The sequence below is a fragment of the Glycine max genome, chromosome 9 (assembly GCF_000004515.6).
Source record: "Glycine max cultivar Williams 82 chromosome 9, Glycine_max_v4.0, whole genome shotgun sequence".
Lineage (NCBI taxonomy): Eukaryota > Viridiplantae > Streptophyta > Magnoliopsida > Fabales > Fabaceae > Glycine > Glycine max.
Window position 1 is genome coordinate 45,926,136 of NC_038245.2, and position 16,256 is coordinate 45,942,391.

Consider the following 16,256-nt stretch of genomic DNA (forward strand, 5'->3'; position numbering starts at 1 on the left):
TTGTATGAACCAGAGAACCTCAAAAGGGGTCCAAGAATGTGAAATAGAGTAAAGTATAATTATCAGAACAATTTAACCGATAGCATTGTATATGGAGGAATATATATTAGTCCGCAACATGAAGTTCTTCCTTTCAAACAAATGTTAACTTTTTTGAATGAGAATATGCAGAACGTTGGATTAGTGAATGATGAAACTAAAAGTTTCTTTGTCATTGCTTAAGCCTTAAATCATCTACTCTGACCCTCTGATGTAGTAGTTGGCCGAATTCGTATAGGCCATTTCTCGCTGGCCCTAAAATTATGGGCAAAGTATGTGATTACCATTGAATAATGTGACTTGGATATTTAATTTGTTGGCCATATAATTAAATTTATTACGCCTTGACTTCAAGTCATCATCACAAGATCCTTACGTACAAGTTAAAATATAACTTCGATCTTATAATTTACATTTATTTTTAATTGAAGTCTTACATTTTAAAGTTTTTGTTTTTTTTTTAATTTATTTGAGCTTCTTAGATCAAAACTCTTATGTTTTAATCATTATTCACAAACTGCCTTGACTTTTTTCAATTTATTTTCTTATGGGTCATTAGCGCTGATGATTTCTTCGTGGCATCTTCTCTCTAAGCTCACACTGCTATTCTGAGAAGAACACATTCCTATCGTCGTTTTCTTCTTCCTTCCTTCCTTCCTAACATTCTCTCAAAACCTTTGTTTCATCCATCTATATATCTACGTAAAATTAACTCATGCAGTTTCATTAATTTTGTAATGAGATTCAACAGAACTTGACGAAATAGCATTCATGGTTGATGCAAACATTGCTATGTCAATTATAGTATGCGAGGACATTGAAGTTCTTGCTGTTGCTGGTGTACAATCTGCCTTCAAATTTGCTTGAATCAATTATAATCGCATCCATTGCCATTGAGTATGCACTTATATCAAGTTAAGCACCAACATTTAGCTTCACGAGAGTAGCCACTAAATCAAAATGAAGGCAATTTATAATAATTTTATAGTTTAATTTATGTTTCGTATTTATTTTATTTTGATATATTAAGTTTTAAAGTTTCATTTTGATTCTTTATGTTTTTAAAATACATTATTTTGATATTTTTTTAAATTTTTTTATCAAAAATATTAATGTTTGATTAACTTTTAAATTTTAAAAAATAATTAAAATAATACATTTTAAAAATATAAAAAAATAAAATTTTTGAAATTTAATGTTACAAAATAAAACAACCGTGAAATATAATTAATTAAAAATAACATAAAATTTAAAAATTAATAGAATATTAACATAAAATTAAAAAAAATAAACAAAATATAATATATTTTGAATACATAAAAAATAAAATAAAATATTTAAAATTTAATATATCAAAATAAAATAATTACAAAACATAAGATGAAAATTACATTCAACCTAATTTTATAACATGCAATGCATAGAACCCCTATACTTTTCCTAGTACATTTATTATCAATTGTTTTTTAAGATTGAAAGGATCACTTTATGTTGTGCCAAAAAGCGGGCCTCATATTCTCATTTTACCTGCCTCGGACAGTTGATGAGATTGTTTCGGATACTAAAGAGTTAAAGTACCAACCTGCAACCATTTCATTGTGACAGTGAGAGATAAAAATTAACTGAGAGATGCCACCTGCAAGCCAACAAGGCTATAATAGACTTGGAAAAAAAGAAGCCATGTTAATTACCTTTTGTTAGCCAGGTCAACTGTTCAAAGAAAGTGAGTACTGGTTGAAAACTTATTTTAGTACAGCGATCAAATTGAAAATGAGAGAAAATTATGGGGACCAATTTTTTTAATTTCTTTTTTTTTTTTGGTGGTTGGTTTGTTGAACTGATTTCCAAGTCCCCATATATGGAATCCTCTAGTGTTTATTTTATGGATTCTTAAACTGAAAGCAATAGAGTCATGTAATTAATTAGAGGTTAATTTCAAAATGCATGTCTTAATGCAGTTGCAATCATTTTATATAGTTCAGCGTTGACAAAGGCCCCTTCACCTTAAATTGCAGAAACTGTATCCCCTTCTGATGTAGTTATAATAAATGAGCCTTGTTACAAAAAAAATATAAAAAAAAAAAACAAAATATACTAAATGAGCCTTCGGTTGGGCATGCTTTATTAACAAGAGATTAGCATGACAGAGTGATTGCGTCCTTGATGCTACTTGTTAATCATATCTCTTCTTTTTTTTTTTTTTGCTATGGTAAGAAGTTATTATCAGGATATGAATTTGTAATATTTTTCTTAAGTTCCCACATTACTCCAAACATTTTGTGCTGCCTTGTTGAGTTACTTTCTTCAGCGCAAAAAAGAGACCAGGTTTCAAAACAAAGGATCATTAGAAAAACTGAAGAAATGATTGGTTAATGATCATAATTAGTTGCACGTTAAGAAAGAAAAAGTTGCTAGCGGGTTTGTTTCTTTAGCAAGCGAAGGAGTTGGGAGTAGCAGCTAGGAGGGTATCTGAAACTCTATGGCAAAGGCACCGGCTTTTTCAAACTTCAGTTATATGTTTTCTTTGACAATTTCCCATTAACTATAATACAACAAGTTGCACCATAAATTTAGGATCTCTATTTTCATCTCAAGAAATTCTATTTTGAGGGAGTAAGATTGTTTGTCCTTCTATGCACATCTCGAGCCCCACATTCCAACAAATATCACTATTTTACACTTGCTTGGCTGCAGCATGTGCAGGTTGCGGCAAAGAATCAATTTATTGGATGAAATGTTAGTTGATCAGCAGACTTTTGTTCGATGTTACGTTTAAGCATGTATTTTGATACTGGAGAATGGAGATGCATGAAGGATGATAATGCCAAGTTGGATTTTGATCAAGCAAGTTAGCAAGTTATGTGCTGATGCTGCACATCAAAGAATCCTTACCGAAATCACATTTGTGGGACAATCAAAACGGAAATTGAATGGATTATGGATCATGCATCAAGAATATCTTGTGACTCAATAAAATAACACAAATGGGTTGTATTTGTGGTGACAAGTCTATGGATGTATAGCTGTCTAATAATCCAACTCTCTCCATGTCCTCTAATCTGTCTGCATTTTCCATAACAAGTACAAAACTATGTTATTTGCCTGCCTCTAAATTAAAATGCTTGTTTGCAGTTGCAGCAATCTCCCCTAAGATTTTGTTGAAACTGTGCCTACAATAGCTCTGCATATGTGGATATGTGGATGTTTTAGCTAATTTTTAAAATTTTAAAATTGTTTGTTGGTTAAGATATATTTTTTAAGAGTTATGATTCTATTTTTATCATATTAGAAACGGTTTTAGTCATGTCTAAAAATAAGAAATTTTTTGTTTTGTACATTTAACTCTATTTTTATTTAAAGAACAAATAAATAATAGTTATATATCCTTTGAAAATATATCTGCTCTTCTCTATCTTTTATCTAATTTTCAACAACAGATTTCAACATTGTGAACCTTTTCTACAAAGTATATAAGAAGAACGAGTTTTATTTATCTCTTAAAGCAAATCGTAAAAGAAAAATATGGATAACTTTTATTTATCTATTAAAGCGCAAATCCATAATTAGGATGGTTTAATTAAGTACAAAGCTATGAACAGATCAAATATTTATCTTGTCATTCTCATACCCCCGTTACCTTCTATAAATGGATGAAGTCAAAAGTTTAATAGTGGGGAAAAAAATACTTATAATTCTTGAGAGAGAAGAAAAGGAAAGAGAGTAAATAAAGACTATTATTCTCTCAAAAAGAAGAAAAGGAAAGAGATATATCAGATGATAAGCTGGGCCTAAGGAGGCCTAAAAAAATAAAGAGTAAGCTATTTATGGTAAAATGCCTAGAAGACTACCATTAGATACTATGAACAGAGGTGGATCTTAGAAGGGACAGGGGGGAACCGTGGCCCCCAAACTTTTTTAGAAGTGCACATATACATATATTATATAATAAAATATGAAGGATTTTACAGTAAAGAAAAAATATAAAAAGATATCATATACTGACTCGCAGCCTTTGTTTTAATGTGTTTATTGTTTTTGTTGTGTTGGATCTCAACTTTCGATATATTTTAATTAGACAGGGAGCGAGAATGTGGGAAAATCAAATGGATAATGCCTAATGTTAATATGTCTTTGCCCACATTACCTTATTAGCAAATACTATGAAATATCAAAGTCTAATTTTGTACAGCGGTATGATGCAGAAAATTGTTTACATGTTTCACTTTATTCCTTTTAGCAAATCGTTTTACTTGAGTTTTCATAAATTAAGAAAATAAAAAATAAACTTGTCCAAATCAATTTAATAGAAGTATCTCATTCTACTCTGATTTTATTTAGTAAGAGATTTTATTCAATTACTGTAAAGTAATATATCAAATTAATTTTTAACACAATGTATATATATATTGAATGACTTAATTATTTGAATTATAAAAATATCATTTAGTTAATAAAATTATTAAATACCAACCATTTTAATTTTTATAGTTCAAAAATTAAAATGACTAACTTTTAATAATATTAGAAATTAAAATAACTGTCATTTATTAGTTTTAAAGATTTTAGGATAATATTTTTATGTAACATTAAATTTAAAATTAAATGATACTTGTATTTTGGCCCCTCAAAATATTTCTTCAAGTTCCGCCACTATGACTATGAAGAAGATAAAAATGACAACATTAGAAAATAAAGACTATTTTTTTATAGCAAAACTAAGCAAGATGAGGATGAGAAATCCTTCTTCGACCTCGAGGTAGCCTTAATCTCCCCTCCGAATAATAGATAATCTCTATCTCTTACCAAAATCATGAAAAGACCTATAAAGGTCACCTAGCAATGTAGAACATGCGTGGCTTCAACCCTTATAGCAGAACTCAATGTCATAATCTTTGCTGGTGACACCCGTAATATTGCAAAGCCTAGCCTGTGTATTCACCCCCAAAGACCAACGTGAGACACGTTAGGGACACATGATCATCCTTTTGAGGTTGATAAGGAACATTTTCCATTTAATGCCCATTTTAAGTTATGCACAAGATGAAAACTTCCTTTATTCGAATATGCTATCATTTAAGATCATCCGATAACCTCAACCATCCATGAATTTAGCAACAATAAGTTATGTTTTTCCACTAAATGTTTGTGTTTTGTGTGAATGGCGCTTTAGAGTTTGAGCAAATGTACATTTTATAAACAATGAGTAAAAGGGTAGGCTAATGATTTGAATTTTTATAATTTCATTCAATTAAAAATTATATTTATTGTGACTTTTATTAGAGATATAGATTACTAACATTAGTTAGTTACAAGTTAGCTATTAGTTTAATTAGTTACAAGTTAGTTATTAGTTTAATTATATAAAACACATTGTACTCATGTAATGTGTGAGTTTTGCTCATTTGAACGTTATTCTAATGTTAGTCCGTTTTACTTTTCTCCATTTTTCTCTCTTCCATTTGCATTCATTCATTCATGGCAGACATGAGATTTATCATGGTATTAGAGCAATACCACCCTCCATTTTTTTCGTTGCTTCGTTTAGTTTGCAAGTCATTATCTTTGCACCATCCAATGTCAAAATCAATTTGATCCCAACACTTCATCTTTTTTGCTTTGTTCATTTTTTTTTTCGTTCAGAGAAAGTCTTGCTAGCCACCCTTTCTAGTTTCCAATGCAATTTGATCCTTCTTCAACAATACTGGTCACTGTTTCTTTACTTGAAACACATTGACCTTTTGCAATTGCAACCTCTTTTGTGCCTTGCCGATTACGGTGTTGTCAAATTTTCATCATCCATATGTGAAGAAATATCAAAGTTGTTCTTGTTTGCACTCCTTTTGGTTCTACTTTAGACAACTTTTTTTTATGTGGGCTTTCCCATCTTCATTTGAACTATGTGTGCTACGTGATATCAAGTTCATATAAAAAACAAATGATAAATCCATGAACTCGATTTTGCATAAAAGATGTTCAACAAATGTAGGATTCTGAAGAGCCTTTCTCAAAGAAGTTCAACAATTGTTTATGTCTCTACTCAATATGATCTAATCGATGCAGAAAATCTTCCAACTTAGGTTTTGCTGTTGACAGATGCTGTTAGAAGTTATAATTAATTTTAAAATAATTACTACAATAATAATAATGTGTGATTAAATAATAGTATAAAAGAATTTTACCCGGCGGTCAGTTTGCAAGTATTATTTATTCATAATTTATTATTTTTGTCTTGGAATGTACAAAAGAATATTGTGTCGCTTGTAGAAACAAACTACAACATAACTTAATTCCAACCAATTGAATATCATCAAATTAGTAATTAAGCATAAGACAATAATCAAAGGCCAGAAGTGAATGGCACACCAGTGGCAGGCAACCACGTGCGGCCGGCAAGGAGGTTAGCAACTGTGAATCGTGATGCCTCAGCTGGGCTACTTATTCTATGAAAACCGGGCCATCGTACCCTGTTTCTGGTGGAAGAACCGGGCCCAAAGTTCCTGTACTCTCCATAATAGAGAGTATTCAATGCAAAATTAGAGTCTCCCCATGGAGACCAACCCCTTGGGCTCACCAGGCTATCCAAGAAAGATTTCATGACCACAACTCTCGAGTATCGTTGCCAAGGCCGGCCCAAGAAGGTGTTGAATTTTCCAACAATGGGCCTGAGGTCTGGTGCAGCCCTGATCTGAGAATTGTGAATTGAAAAGCCAGTGTTTTGAAATGGATCATCTCGACCTTGGGCCGTGATCATGTTTGCTTGCCCATTTAAGGGTTTTCTTACAAGAATCACACAGTTTTGGAAAACAACAGCAGCATTGCCAAATATGAAGTCAACGGTTCCATATATGTAACATCCTCTGTAAAACTGTCGTTGTGCATGGACCATGAGGGTGTCTTGGTAGCCTTCAATCGCACAGCGATAGAACACGGAGAGGTCAGAGGCTGATCGAAGTGCCACTGCTTGACCCCTCAGAGGACCCGCCGTGTTTCTGAAGGTAATGTCACGTGCAATGAAGTGAAGACCATCAATTCCTGAAATTTTATTATTCGAATCACTTTCTTTTTTTCTTTGTAAAAAGTGTTAGTATTAGTAGGTAGGGAATGACATCTCCTATCATAATATGACACCAACCACAGAAAATTAATAAAAGCTTAATCAATCTATAAAATTATTATATATGCTTAAATCACAAGCATTTCTCCATGCCATTATGCCAAAAGTTACACGCATCATTTATAGGCCTCATTTACCTTTATATTCAAGTTTAAGTATTCAACACATTCTTTTTTGGAGATTACGACACATTCTTATTAGTAGAAATGTTCGAGTATTCGTTTACCTTCTTTTTGATATTTTAAATTTTGTAAATAATTTATTCATTACGTAGTATCAGGACTAAACCAAGTGATTTAGATTCAACTTTTGTCATTTTATAAATAAATAAAAAATTAAATAAAGTACAAAGTATACTGCAATATAAAATACGATTTTCCTAGATTAGAAGAAGAATCCTTAAATATTCCAAAAGGCAAAGCTTAAAATTCAGACTTAATTAATGAAGAGCGGGTAAGACGAATTCAACCAATAAACTGAATCAATAAAATAAGAGAGAAAAGAAAAGGAATTAATAGTTGTGAGTAGTGACCTGCTGTTGCGGAACTATAGGTGGTATAACCAGCTTGAACGCTCCTGGCACTTGTTATTATGGTATTTCTCATGCCATCACCGACCAACATAACATTATCGTTGGTCTTGTCAACCTCAATATTCTCTCTATAAACTCCTCTCTTAACATGTATAATGAACCTGCTCTTCAACCTTCTCCTTGCCGCGGCATTGATAGCAGCTTGGACACTCCTGAAATGCCCCGAACCATCTTTAGCCACCACAAGATGTGCCCTTATTGAAGATGACTGCAACAGCTTCCTCTCATGCATCGAAAACCATCTTGGAAATAATGCATCTTCTTCTGCATCTGCTGTGTAATGAGCCTCTCTGTACTTCAGGAAAGCCCAATTCACGAATAAGCCATTGCTTATAATCTCAGTCAGATTGCATCTCTCAGCGGGAACCATGGAATCTCGAATACCAAGTTCTAAGGCCCAGTTTTGGCATGTTTCAATGTTTGTGCGAGCCGTGCTGAGCCACGTTTGTGCATCGAAGGGTGAACAGCTTGTCTTCACGTGAAGGCCTTCAAGGGTGCGGTTTAGATGGAAAACGGTGTTGTCATAGAGCTTCAAACAATCACGGAACACTGATTTCTGCTTCTTGGTGACACCGTTTCCCCCCAACTCACGTGCTTTCCTTCGCATGATCACTGCTCTCTCCAAGGCCAAGTGAACTAGAATTGTGCGGAATTCGGATTTGTGTTTGAGTTGTTTGTGTTGGTAGTGGCTGTGTTTTATGTAGTATCTGCATGGCTCGGGGTATGGGGTTTGGTTGCACCACCAATCTATGTTGCTGTTGTTGGAATGTCTTCTTCTTGATGAGGCAATTGAGAAAACTGAGGACAGTAATAACAATGTTAACAATAATGTCTTTCCCATCATTGTCATTTTGGTGATGTTTTTCTCTTTTCTTGTTTCGGGTGCCCAGCAGTTATATATTTCTATTTTCCATACATGCACCCTCGGAGTGGGAGTTTCTTAATCATGTGCTCAGTGCTGACCCCTTTTTTTTTTTTGTTTAATCTTTCATGTTACAGTAGACGCAACGCAATCTTGATTTTCTTCATGGATACGACATCACGTGCATTAATTTAGACAGTACTACGGAATCAGCACGTGGCATGTGCCATCCCATCTTTCACGCTTTATTATTACTGGTGAACATAGTGGTATTACTCATTGAACAATTTGCAATGAAAGCAGACAAATTAAATGGCATTGCGCACTCTTCTTGGAAGTTCAATATCTTCAGTCTTACGCGTAAAAAAAATGAGAAGAAATCTCTGTTTATTTGACTCTAAAGGCAGCCAAAAGTGCATACCCCGCGTTGACAAAATCTATGTTTGCGTAAGTCCCCACAATACTCCAACCGTTTTGTGCTGTGCTGTTTGTATACTTTCTTAAGTCTTACTATTAAAAAAAAAGGCAGAAGGTACTTGGCTTCAAATCAAAGCATGATAAAGGAAAGATTTTTTGTGAATGATGAGGATAGTTGTACATAGAGAAAAAAGAAATAAGTTGCTTAAATGGTGGCAGGATTACTTATTTGGCGTACGGAAGAGTTGAGGGTAGCAGGGAATCTGAAACTCTGCGGCCACAGGTACCATTTCAGACTTCAGTTATATTTTTTCTTTGACAACTTTCAATTGACTAATTTGGCCATAAATTTAGGATCTCCATTTTCATCTTAAGAAAGATGGTGCAGAACCCTGATAAAATATCAGTATGCACGTCTCTAATCATATCCCACATTCAACAGCTATCATTATTTTACACGTCCTTGGCTGCAGCATGTGCAGGTTGCTGCAAGGATTGATTTATTGGATGGAGTGTTAGTTGATCAATAGACTTCTGTACAATGTTACGTTTAAGCATGTCTTACGTAATTCCTTGCTTCGAAAGAGAAAATGTCAAAGAATTTCCTATTTGTGGTGTTAGAAATCATTAACTCCACACAAATACAATCCAGAAAGGCGTTACAAAATCAACTGCTATGAATGGAAGAACTCTTTTTTAATCTCTTGTTCTAGTCGGCAAGGTACTCAACCCAGTAATTATGTGTGATATGAAGATAGATTACATGTGAAAAAAAACAATACTATATTTTCTGGTATATGATGGCAGAGAGGAAGGAAGACAATGCCAACTTAGAATTTGATCAAGCAAGTTATGTGCTGATGCTGTACATCAAATAATGTTCATTGTAATCACATTTTGTGGGACAAAATGGAAACTGAATGAATCAAGAGAAAACACATAGGTTGTACTAGTGGTGACAAGTCTTTGGATGTACAGCTGTCTAATAATCCAATCCTCTGTCAACCAGCATCATTCTAACTCTCTCCATGTCCTCTAATCTGCCTGCATTTTCATAAATCCTCATAAGAAGTACAAAATTATGCTCATTGTCTGGCTCTAAATCAAAAAGCCAGTTTGCAGCAATCTCCCCTATAGTTGCGTCTCCGTGCATAAAGCAGGCATATAATAAAGCTCCCCACAGAGTTGGACCAGCAGCCTCAGTGCCAATTCCATCGACTATGATGCTATAAGCCTTTTTAATCAGTCCTGCTCTTCCATAAAGGTTAACCATACAACCATAATGTTCCATAATTGGTTTTATTTTATATTTTCCACACATTAGGGCAAACAATCTCTCTCCATCCTTCAACAAACCTAAGTAGGCACAAGCTGATAATATTGAAACGAATGTTATTTTATCAGGCTGAACACCAGCTCCCTCCATTTGCTCAAAAAAAGCAAGGGCTTCTCGACGTTTGCAATGTGCAGATATTATAGAATTCCACGAAACAACATCCCTCTCTGGCATTAGATTGAATACCCAACGTGCCTTTTCTAACCTACCATGATTGGAGTACATCATGATCAAGGAATTAGCTATGGACAAGTTCCATTCATGTCCTTGACTGATTACCCATCCATGAATTTGGACCCCAAGACCTAGTGATGACACCCCTGTAAGAACAGTGGATATGCTAACAGAGTCAGGTTCACACCCTTCTAAAAGCATTTGGCGGAAAATGTTCATTGCCTGAACCTCGAGGCCGTGATGAACATAAGCTGTGAGCATTGAATTCCACGAAACAGGGTCTCTATGAGGCATCTTATCAAAGACCTTTCGAGCCTTTACAATGTCACCGCACTTAGAATACATGTCAACAAGTGCATTGAGGATAAACCCATCAGCGGCAAAGCCAGCACGAATCGCATGGCGATGCACCTCTTCCCCCACTTGAACAGACCCAATTCCTGCGCAAACTTTGAGAACCCTAGGGAAAGTGAACAAGTCGGCTTCCACACCCTCTTCCACCATTTGGAAGTAGAGTGCAATGGCCTCATCGTAGTGGCCCACTTGGGCATATCCTGAGATGAGTGAATTCCAGGGAAATGCAGACGTATCCCTCTTAGCCATTTGATCAAACAGGTCGTGGGCATCATCCAGATAACCACACGAAGCATACAACCTAAGAAGCTTAGAGGAAATGCCGACATTTTTATGCAACAGGGATGTTGGGATAAGGCGATGGACTCGGATACCGTGAAGAATGGCTTGGAAGCGATAGCAGGTTTCTAACAGAGAGGCATAGATTTCCGGGTCAATTTTGATGCCCTTTTCAACAGAGGCTTCAAGGTCTTTGACGACTTGTTCAAGTGCTTCCAATTTAGTTTTGGGATGAGGACGGTGATGGATAAGGAGTGGGGTTGATTTGGGCTTTGGGAAGGAAAGACCGTTTCTTCTTTCTTGGCTTTCCAACCTTCTCTGTTTCCAAGTTTTGTTTTCGTTGATGTTTTTCTTCTTATTCTTCTTCTGCGAGCACAAGCTCATTCGATTTGGAGGGAACCTTACCAGCGTGGCTATCATTTTCTAATTTCTTCGACCGGAAATTGGGCATTTGGATGTATCATAATCATAGCATATATGTATGGTATATTTCTTAAACTCTTGTCCAACAGTAACTTCCATCCAGGAACCTTTGATTAGATGGTTACAATAATAGATTAATATACTAATACGATAATTTCTTAAAAATTCAAGACATAAATGATTTAACTTAAAAAAAAAGATATATATGATTTAAATACGTTACCATTGAATTTTAAAAAGATTTTATATAAATACACAATATTTATAAAGAGATACTAACCATTTTCCGTTGACATATATTGATGAATAATGGTTATCATTTATAAAAATAGAACATAAGATCAAAACAAGAAAATTACAAGTAAATTTAGTTTCTTAACTTTGTAAGCATTGGTTATTTCTATATTTGAAATTCTTTAACTTAGTTCCTTATTTTGTCATTTATTTTAGTCTGTATTTTATATCACCGTTTTACACTAAATATAAAAAGATTAAAGCAAATGATATTTTATAGAATTAAAATGAAAAATTCATAAATCAGAAATTAGATCAACAGCTTGCATAACAGTGAGACAGTTTAGTTGTTACTTGCAACTAATTAAAGTCGTGTTTAACCAGGTGATCAACACAAGTAATTACTGTACTAAAGTTAAAATTAAATTATTAGAATACTATTCAATTTTGATTATTAATAAAAATAATTATTGATCAGAATTTACTTATCTTTATGCCGAACTTTGGATTAATTAAAATTCTTTTTCTGATGTACCAGAGGTTAAGACAAAATAAAAATAAATAAATAAAAAATCTTGCTTCTTATGCCAAGAAACCTGATCAAATTGCAGCAGTATAAACTTAGAATCCTTCAGTTATTCATGTATCGCGCAAATTTCAATATATTAATCTGCAGCTAACTTCATCCTATGAAGGTTCTTCTCTAATAACATGTCTAATATTCGTTTTTATGTGCCACGGTTAGAACTACACACGGCAAAAAGGTCTCAATTCATTAAATGCTTAGTGCTTACTAGCAAGTTTGCTAGAGAAGGTTTTCCATGCAACAATTGGGAGTGGGGTCTAAAATTAGTCCAAGGCTTTCCAACTCTACCATTATGTGTCTAATTAGCTTGGTCACTGCGAAAGACCAACTAGTTCACAATATCTGTGCGATGACAAAAATCAGGATATAGCCCAACACTTACACCTCTACTCCTCTAGATAGAGGTTGGACTGACATTTAGAATTCAATTTATTGTAAAAAAAAAAAAAAAAAAAGTTACACAACATATGATACTTCTAATGGTATATTCTGCGCATTATAAGCACTTCCTATGTTGCTAGAGACGGTTTTGCTCCACCTATAGGCCATTCTCTCGGGACCATAAGCTCACTGCACGTTAGGCATTATAAGGAGGAAAAGAAAAAAAAAAAAAAGGCAACAAGAGCCATCTCCTGTGAAAGGTGGACATGTGTAATATCATTTTGAAATACTTCAGCGGATGAGTTTTAGAGATCTACCAAATTCCAAAGCAAATCAGCTATGAATTCGGATCAGATCCTGTAATCAACTGGTAACTATGATGGGTCCCCACTAAATCCAAACATTAGCCAACTTTACAGTGCTCTCATCCAATTCAAACAGCTATCATCTAGCCTCGTGCTGCAAAGAATGATTCAAGTCATTAGAGCTATTAAATAACAAAATATAATATTTTAATCCGGATAAAGAGAGAGAAGCCAAGGTGGATATGAAATTCAGAAGTACATCTACCCGACAAATATGGTGTTTTGGATTTCTCCTTTTCACACCCACTTAAAAAGTTAAAACTGAAACAAATAAAACTATGGTTAACAAAACTTAACACCATTAACAAGCCGAGGGCTGTCTATATACTTGTGCACCTAGTAAATGGTGTCAAATCCAGTTACCAAGAACTGTTAGTAAGCATGAACGTGAAGAGGCAAATGTGTGCGGAGCATCATGCTTCCTAAGCATTTGTAACTAACGTTATAGAAATAACAAAATAAATATATACCTCACATGCCTCAAAAACTGGTCGAACATGCTCAAAAATTTCATCTACTGTTCCCACTGCATTGATCTGTAGAGATTAGGATGTCATTTAATTAAGATATATAATTCAATTAGCATACTATGTAAAGGCAAAACCAAAATCAGTGTGTTAAGCAAGAAAGAGGCATAAAATACTTTGACCCGAAAGCTGTTTTTTTTTTCAAATAATTTCCATTGCATATACCATCACATCTATATATAAAGTATAACAAGCATACAAGTGAATCCCGAGACCAATCTTCATTCAAGTCAAACCTAAAAAAGACTTAATGAAACTAAATAGAGTTACCCTGTAAAGTTTCCCTTTCTTAGCATAATAGTCAATCACGGGAAGATTTAATGACTCAAATACTTGAAGACGGTTCTTGATTGTATTTATGTTGTCATCAATTCGACCCTGCAATAAAATGTGTAGAATATATCAGACAGGAGTTTCTAATCAGCTTCTGAAGTTAAATCTCCGGGAATTTAATGGAAACCTGATTACGACTCAGCACACGTTTCACCATTTCTTCTTCAGGACAATCAAAGAAAAGTACCATATGCGGTTCAGCTCCAATCTGCATAATGAAAAATGTTTTATTAAGTTGAAGAATACAAGCAATAATTTACATGAAATAATTTACATGAAACTATTCATTAGCTCAAAAACAGTTTTCTGCCATGACAATTTACTTTGTTCATTCATAGATATTGTCATTTGCAAAGATATTCAATACAGAGGATGTGGCAAATTCATAGTAAATTAAATACATAGAGAAACAGGTACTGGCACAGAAATAACTCGATACTATATCAATTTATCATTAGAAAGAAGAGCCCAAAGGAGGGGAGACATAACTTCCTTCAACTCAAATTTAAGAGCAAACGAGGTTAAAAGTCAAACTTACAATTTGTTCAAAAGCTATACGGTTCTCCTGGCTTCTAGGGAAGCCATCGATAAGAAACTTATGATTGTCACTAGATTCCATCTCTCTTAGAATCAATTTGACAGTCACTTCTGATGGAACAATTCTTCCTTCTCCAATTGTATTCATAATCATTGAGCTGTTTTGGTGTTTTTATTGTTAAAATCCCAAAGATGTACCAGCAAAACAAATACAAAATTAGGATAAGAGAACATCACCCATATTCACTATCAGAAACCATCTCCCTTCTCAAAAGATCTCCAGCACTCAGATGCTTAAATCCAAAGGTTTCAACAATTTTTCCACACTGTGTACCTTTTCCACTACCAGGGCCTCCTGAGAGCGAAAGAACAATTTTAATTATCATTTATTTAAGGCAAACCCCTAAAAATAAAAAAAAGTCATGAATAGCGTCATTAAAAAGGAAAATCCCAAATGGCTCAGCTCCATTGTTAACCATCCATGATTAATCTTTCTAATGTCGTTGATTTGAGATAGTAAAATTCAATTACACAACCAACATACAAAAGCTTAACTAGTATATCTGGGTGCTGTCATTCCTTAAAGTTGCATAATAAGAGCCTTATCAACCTCACTAGTGTAGCTTCCAATGTTAAATATAAGGCAAGCCATCCATATATTTAGTGTAAAATATAAAGCATAGAAACACAAGATATTCAGAAAGAGAGCAGAATGGAACTCGCACTTTGATTCATTCACAAAAATAGTGTTTAGTTAGGAACTCTATTTTGTCAGTTTTGGAAGCTTAAAAGCAATATTGTGAATAAATGCATGATTGTTACCTAAAACAAAAGTTATAAGCGGTTTGGGGCAAATGCCATCCTTTTCCTGCATTAGAGGGAACAATATGAAAAGACTGTAAGCTCTCCGGTAGTCGAGTTATATAAACAGAAAAACAGAGATACTAATAAGTTGAGATGATAGGAAAGAAGAAGGAGGAGAAGTAAAACTAAACAGAAACTTAAAATATGGAATAAATGAAGAAAGTCGTGGTTGTAAATAGCAAAAGAGAAGAGTAAAGAAATAGCGATTTGCGAAAGAGGTGAGAGAGTGAGTTGGAATGTCATCTAGTAATAGAACCTAAAAGGCTTAACGAAGTTAGAACCCTAGCGTAGTATGTAAGAACAAGTGGGGATGATTACCTGGAAGTGGAAGGGGAATCCAGTGGTAAATGTTTGGGAAAGCGAAGCGTTGATGTGTATAGGAGGTTCCTGGAGTGGAGAAGAAACAAAATCAAAAGAAAGTGGGAATATAAAGTGAGAAAGGAGAATAGAAGAAGAAGAAGATTACCAGGACGCGAAGGAAAAGGGTTGCACGCCTCCACATTTTCTATTTCTCTCAACAAGTCAGTTCAGGTGACTCAAGAGAAGTGAGTGAGGGCTTTCTTATAATGTTTTAGAGAAAGAGAGGTCACATCAGATTCAGAATTATTTCATTTTCCTTTTCTCTTTTTTTTTTTTTAATTGACTTGTACTATTTTTCTTTTCTTTTAAAAAAATAATTATACCCACCTCCCCTCCCTGTGCGGGAAGGACGTGCTTTGTGTTGAACATGTCCTCACCACCATCTCCCACGTTTCATGTACTTCTTGTTGCCCTTTTCAATATGAAAACTTTGCTCAATCAATACAATAACTTAAGATTTTTTTTTTTTGTTTCGAATA

The 16,256-nt window shown here is 34.2% G+C and overlaps 3 protein-coding genes across 4 annotated transcripts; all 3 read right to left on the reverse strand.

The window, feature by feature from the left end:
- Window positions 1-6,207: 6,207 nt before the first annotated feature.
- LOC100816908 (probable pectinesterase/pectinesterase inhibitor 33) lies at window positions 6,208-8,994 on the reverse strand. Its single transcript, XM_003533470.5, has 2 exons — window positions 7,686-8,994; window positions 6,208-7,071 (listed from the first exon to the last, which is right to left on the reverse strand). The coding sequence occupies exons 1-2, from the start codon at window positions 8,593-8,595 to the stop codon at window positions 6,377-6,379; spliced, it is 1,605 nt and encodes a 534-aa protein (XP_003533518.1). The 5' UTR covers window positions 8,596-8,994; the 3' UTR covers window positions 6,208-6,376.
- A 684-nt stretch (window positions 8,995-9,678) lies between these two features.
- Window positions 9,679-11,698, reverse strand: LOC112997711 (pentatricopeptide repeat-containing protein At4g25270, chloroplastic). The gene has a single exon (XM_026123844.2). It carries the CDS (start codon window positions 11,585-11,587, stop codon window positions 10,007-10,009), a length of 1,581 nt encoding a protein of 526 aa, XP_025979629.1. The 5' UTR covers window positions 11,588-11,698; the 3' UTR covers window positions 9,679-10,006.
- Window positions 11,699-12,673: 975 nt separating this feature from the next.
- Window positions 12,674-16,002, reverse strand: LOC100777369 (UMP-CMP kinase). 2 transcript variants are annotated; one of them, XM_026123846.2, is made up of 9 exons: window positions 15,884-16,002; window positions 15,736-15,804; window positions 15,376-15,421; window positions 14,791-14,908; window positions 14,555-14,711; window positions 14,144-14,224; window positions 13,954-14,061; window positions 13,636-13,692; window positions 12,674-13,250 (listed from the first exon to the last, which is right to left on the reverse strand). In XM_026123846.2, the coding sequence occupies exons 1-9, from the start codon at window positions 15,917-15,919 to the stop codon at window positions 13,236-13,238; spliced, it is 687 nt and encodes a 228-aa protein (XP_025979631.1). In that variant the 5' UTR covers window positions 15,920-16,002; the 3' UTR covers window positions 12,674-13,235. The 2 variants fall into 2 exon arrangements, with proteins under 2 accessions (XP_025979631.1, XP_025979630.1); XM_026123845.2 differs by having other exon boundaries at window positions 13,627-13,692.
- Between the last annotated feature and the right edge of the window lie 254 nt (window positions 16,003-16,256).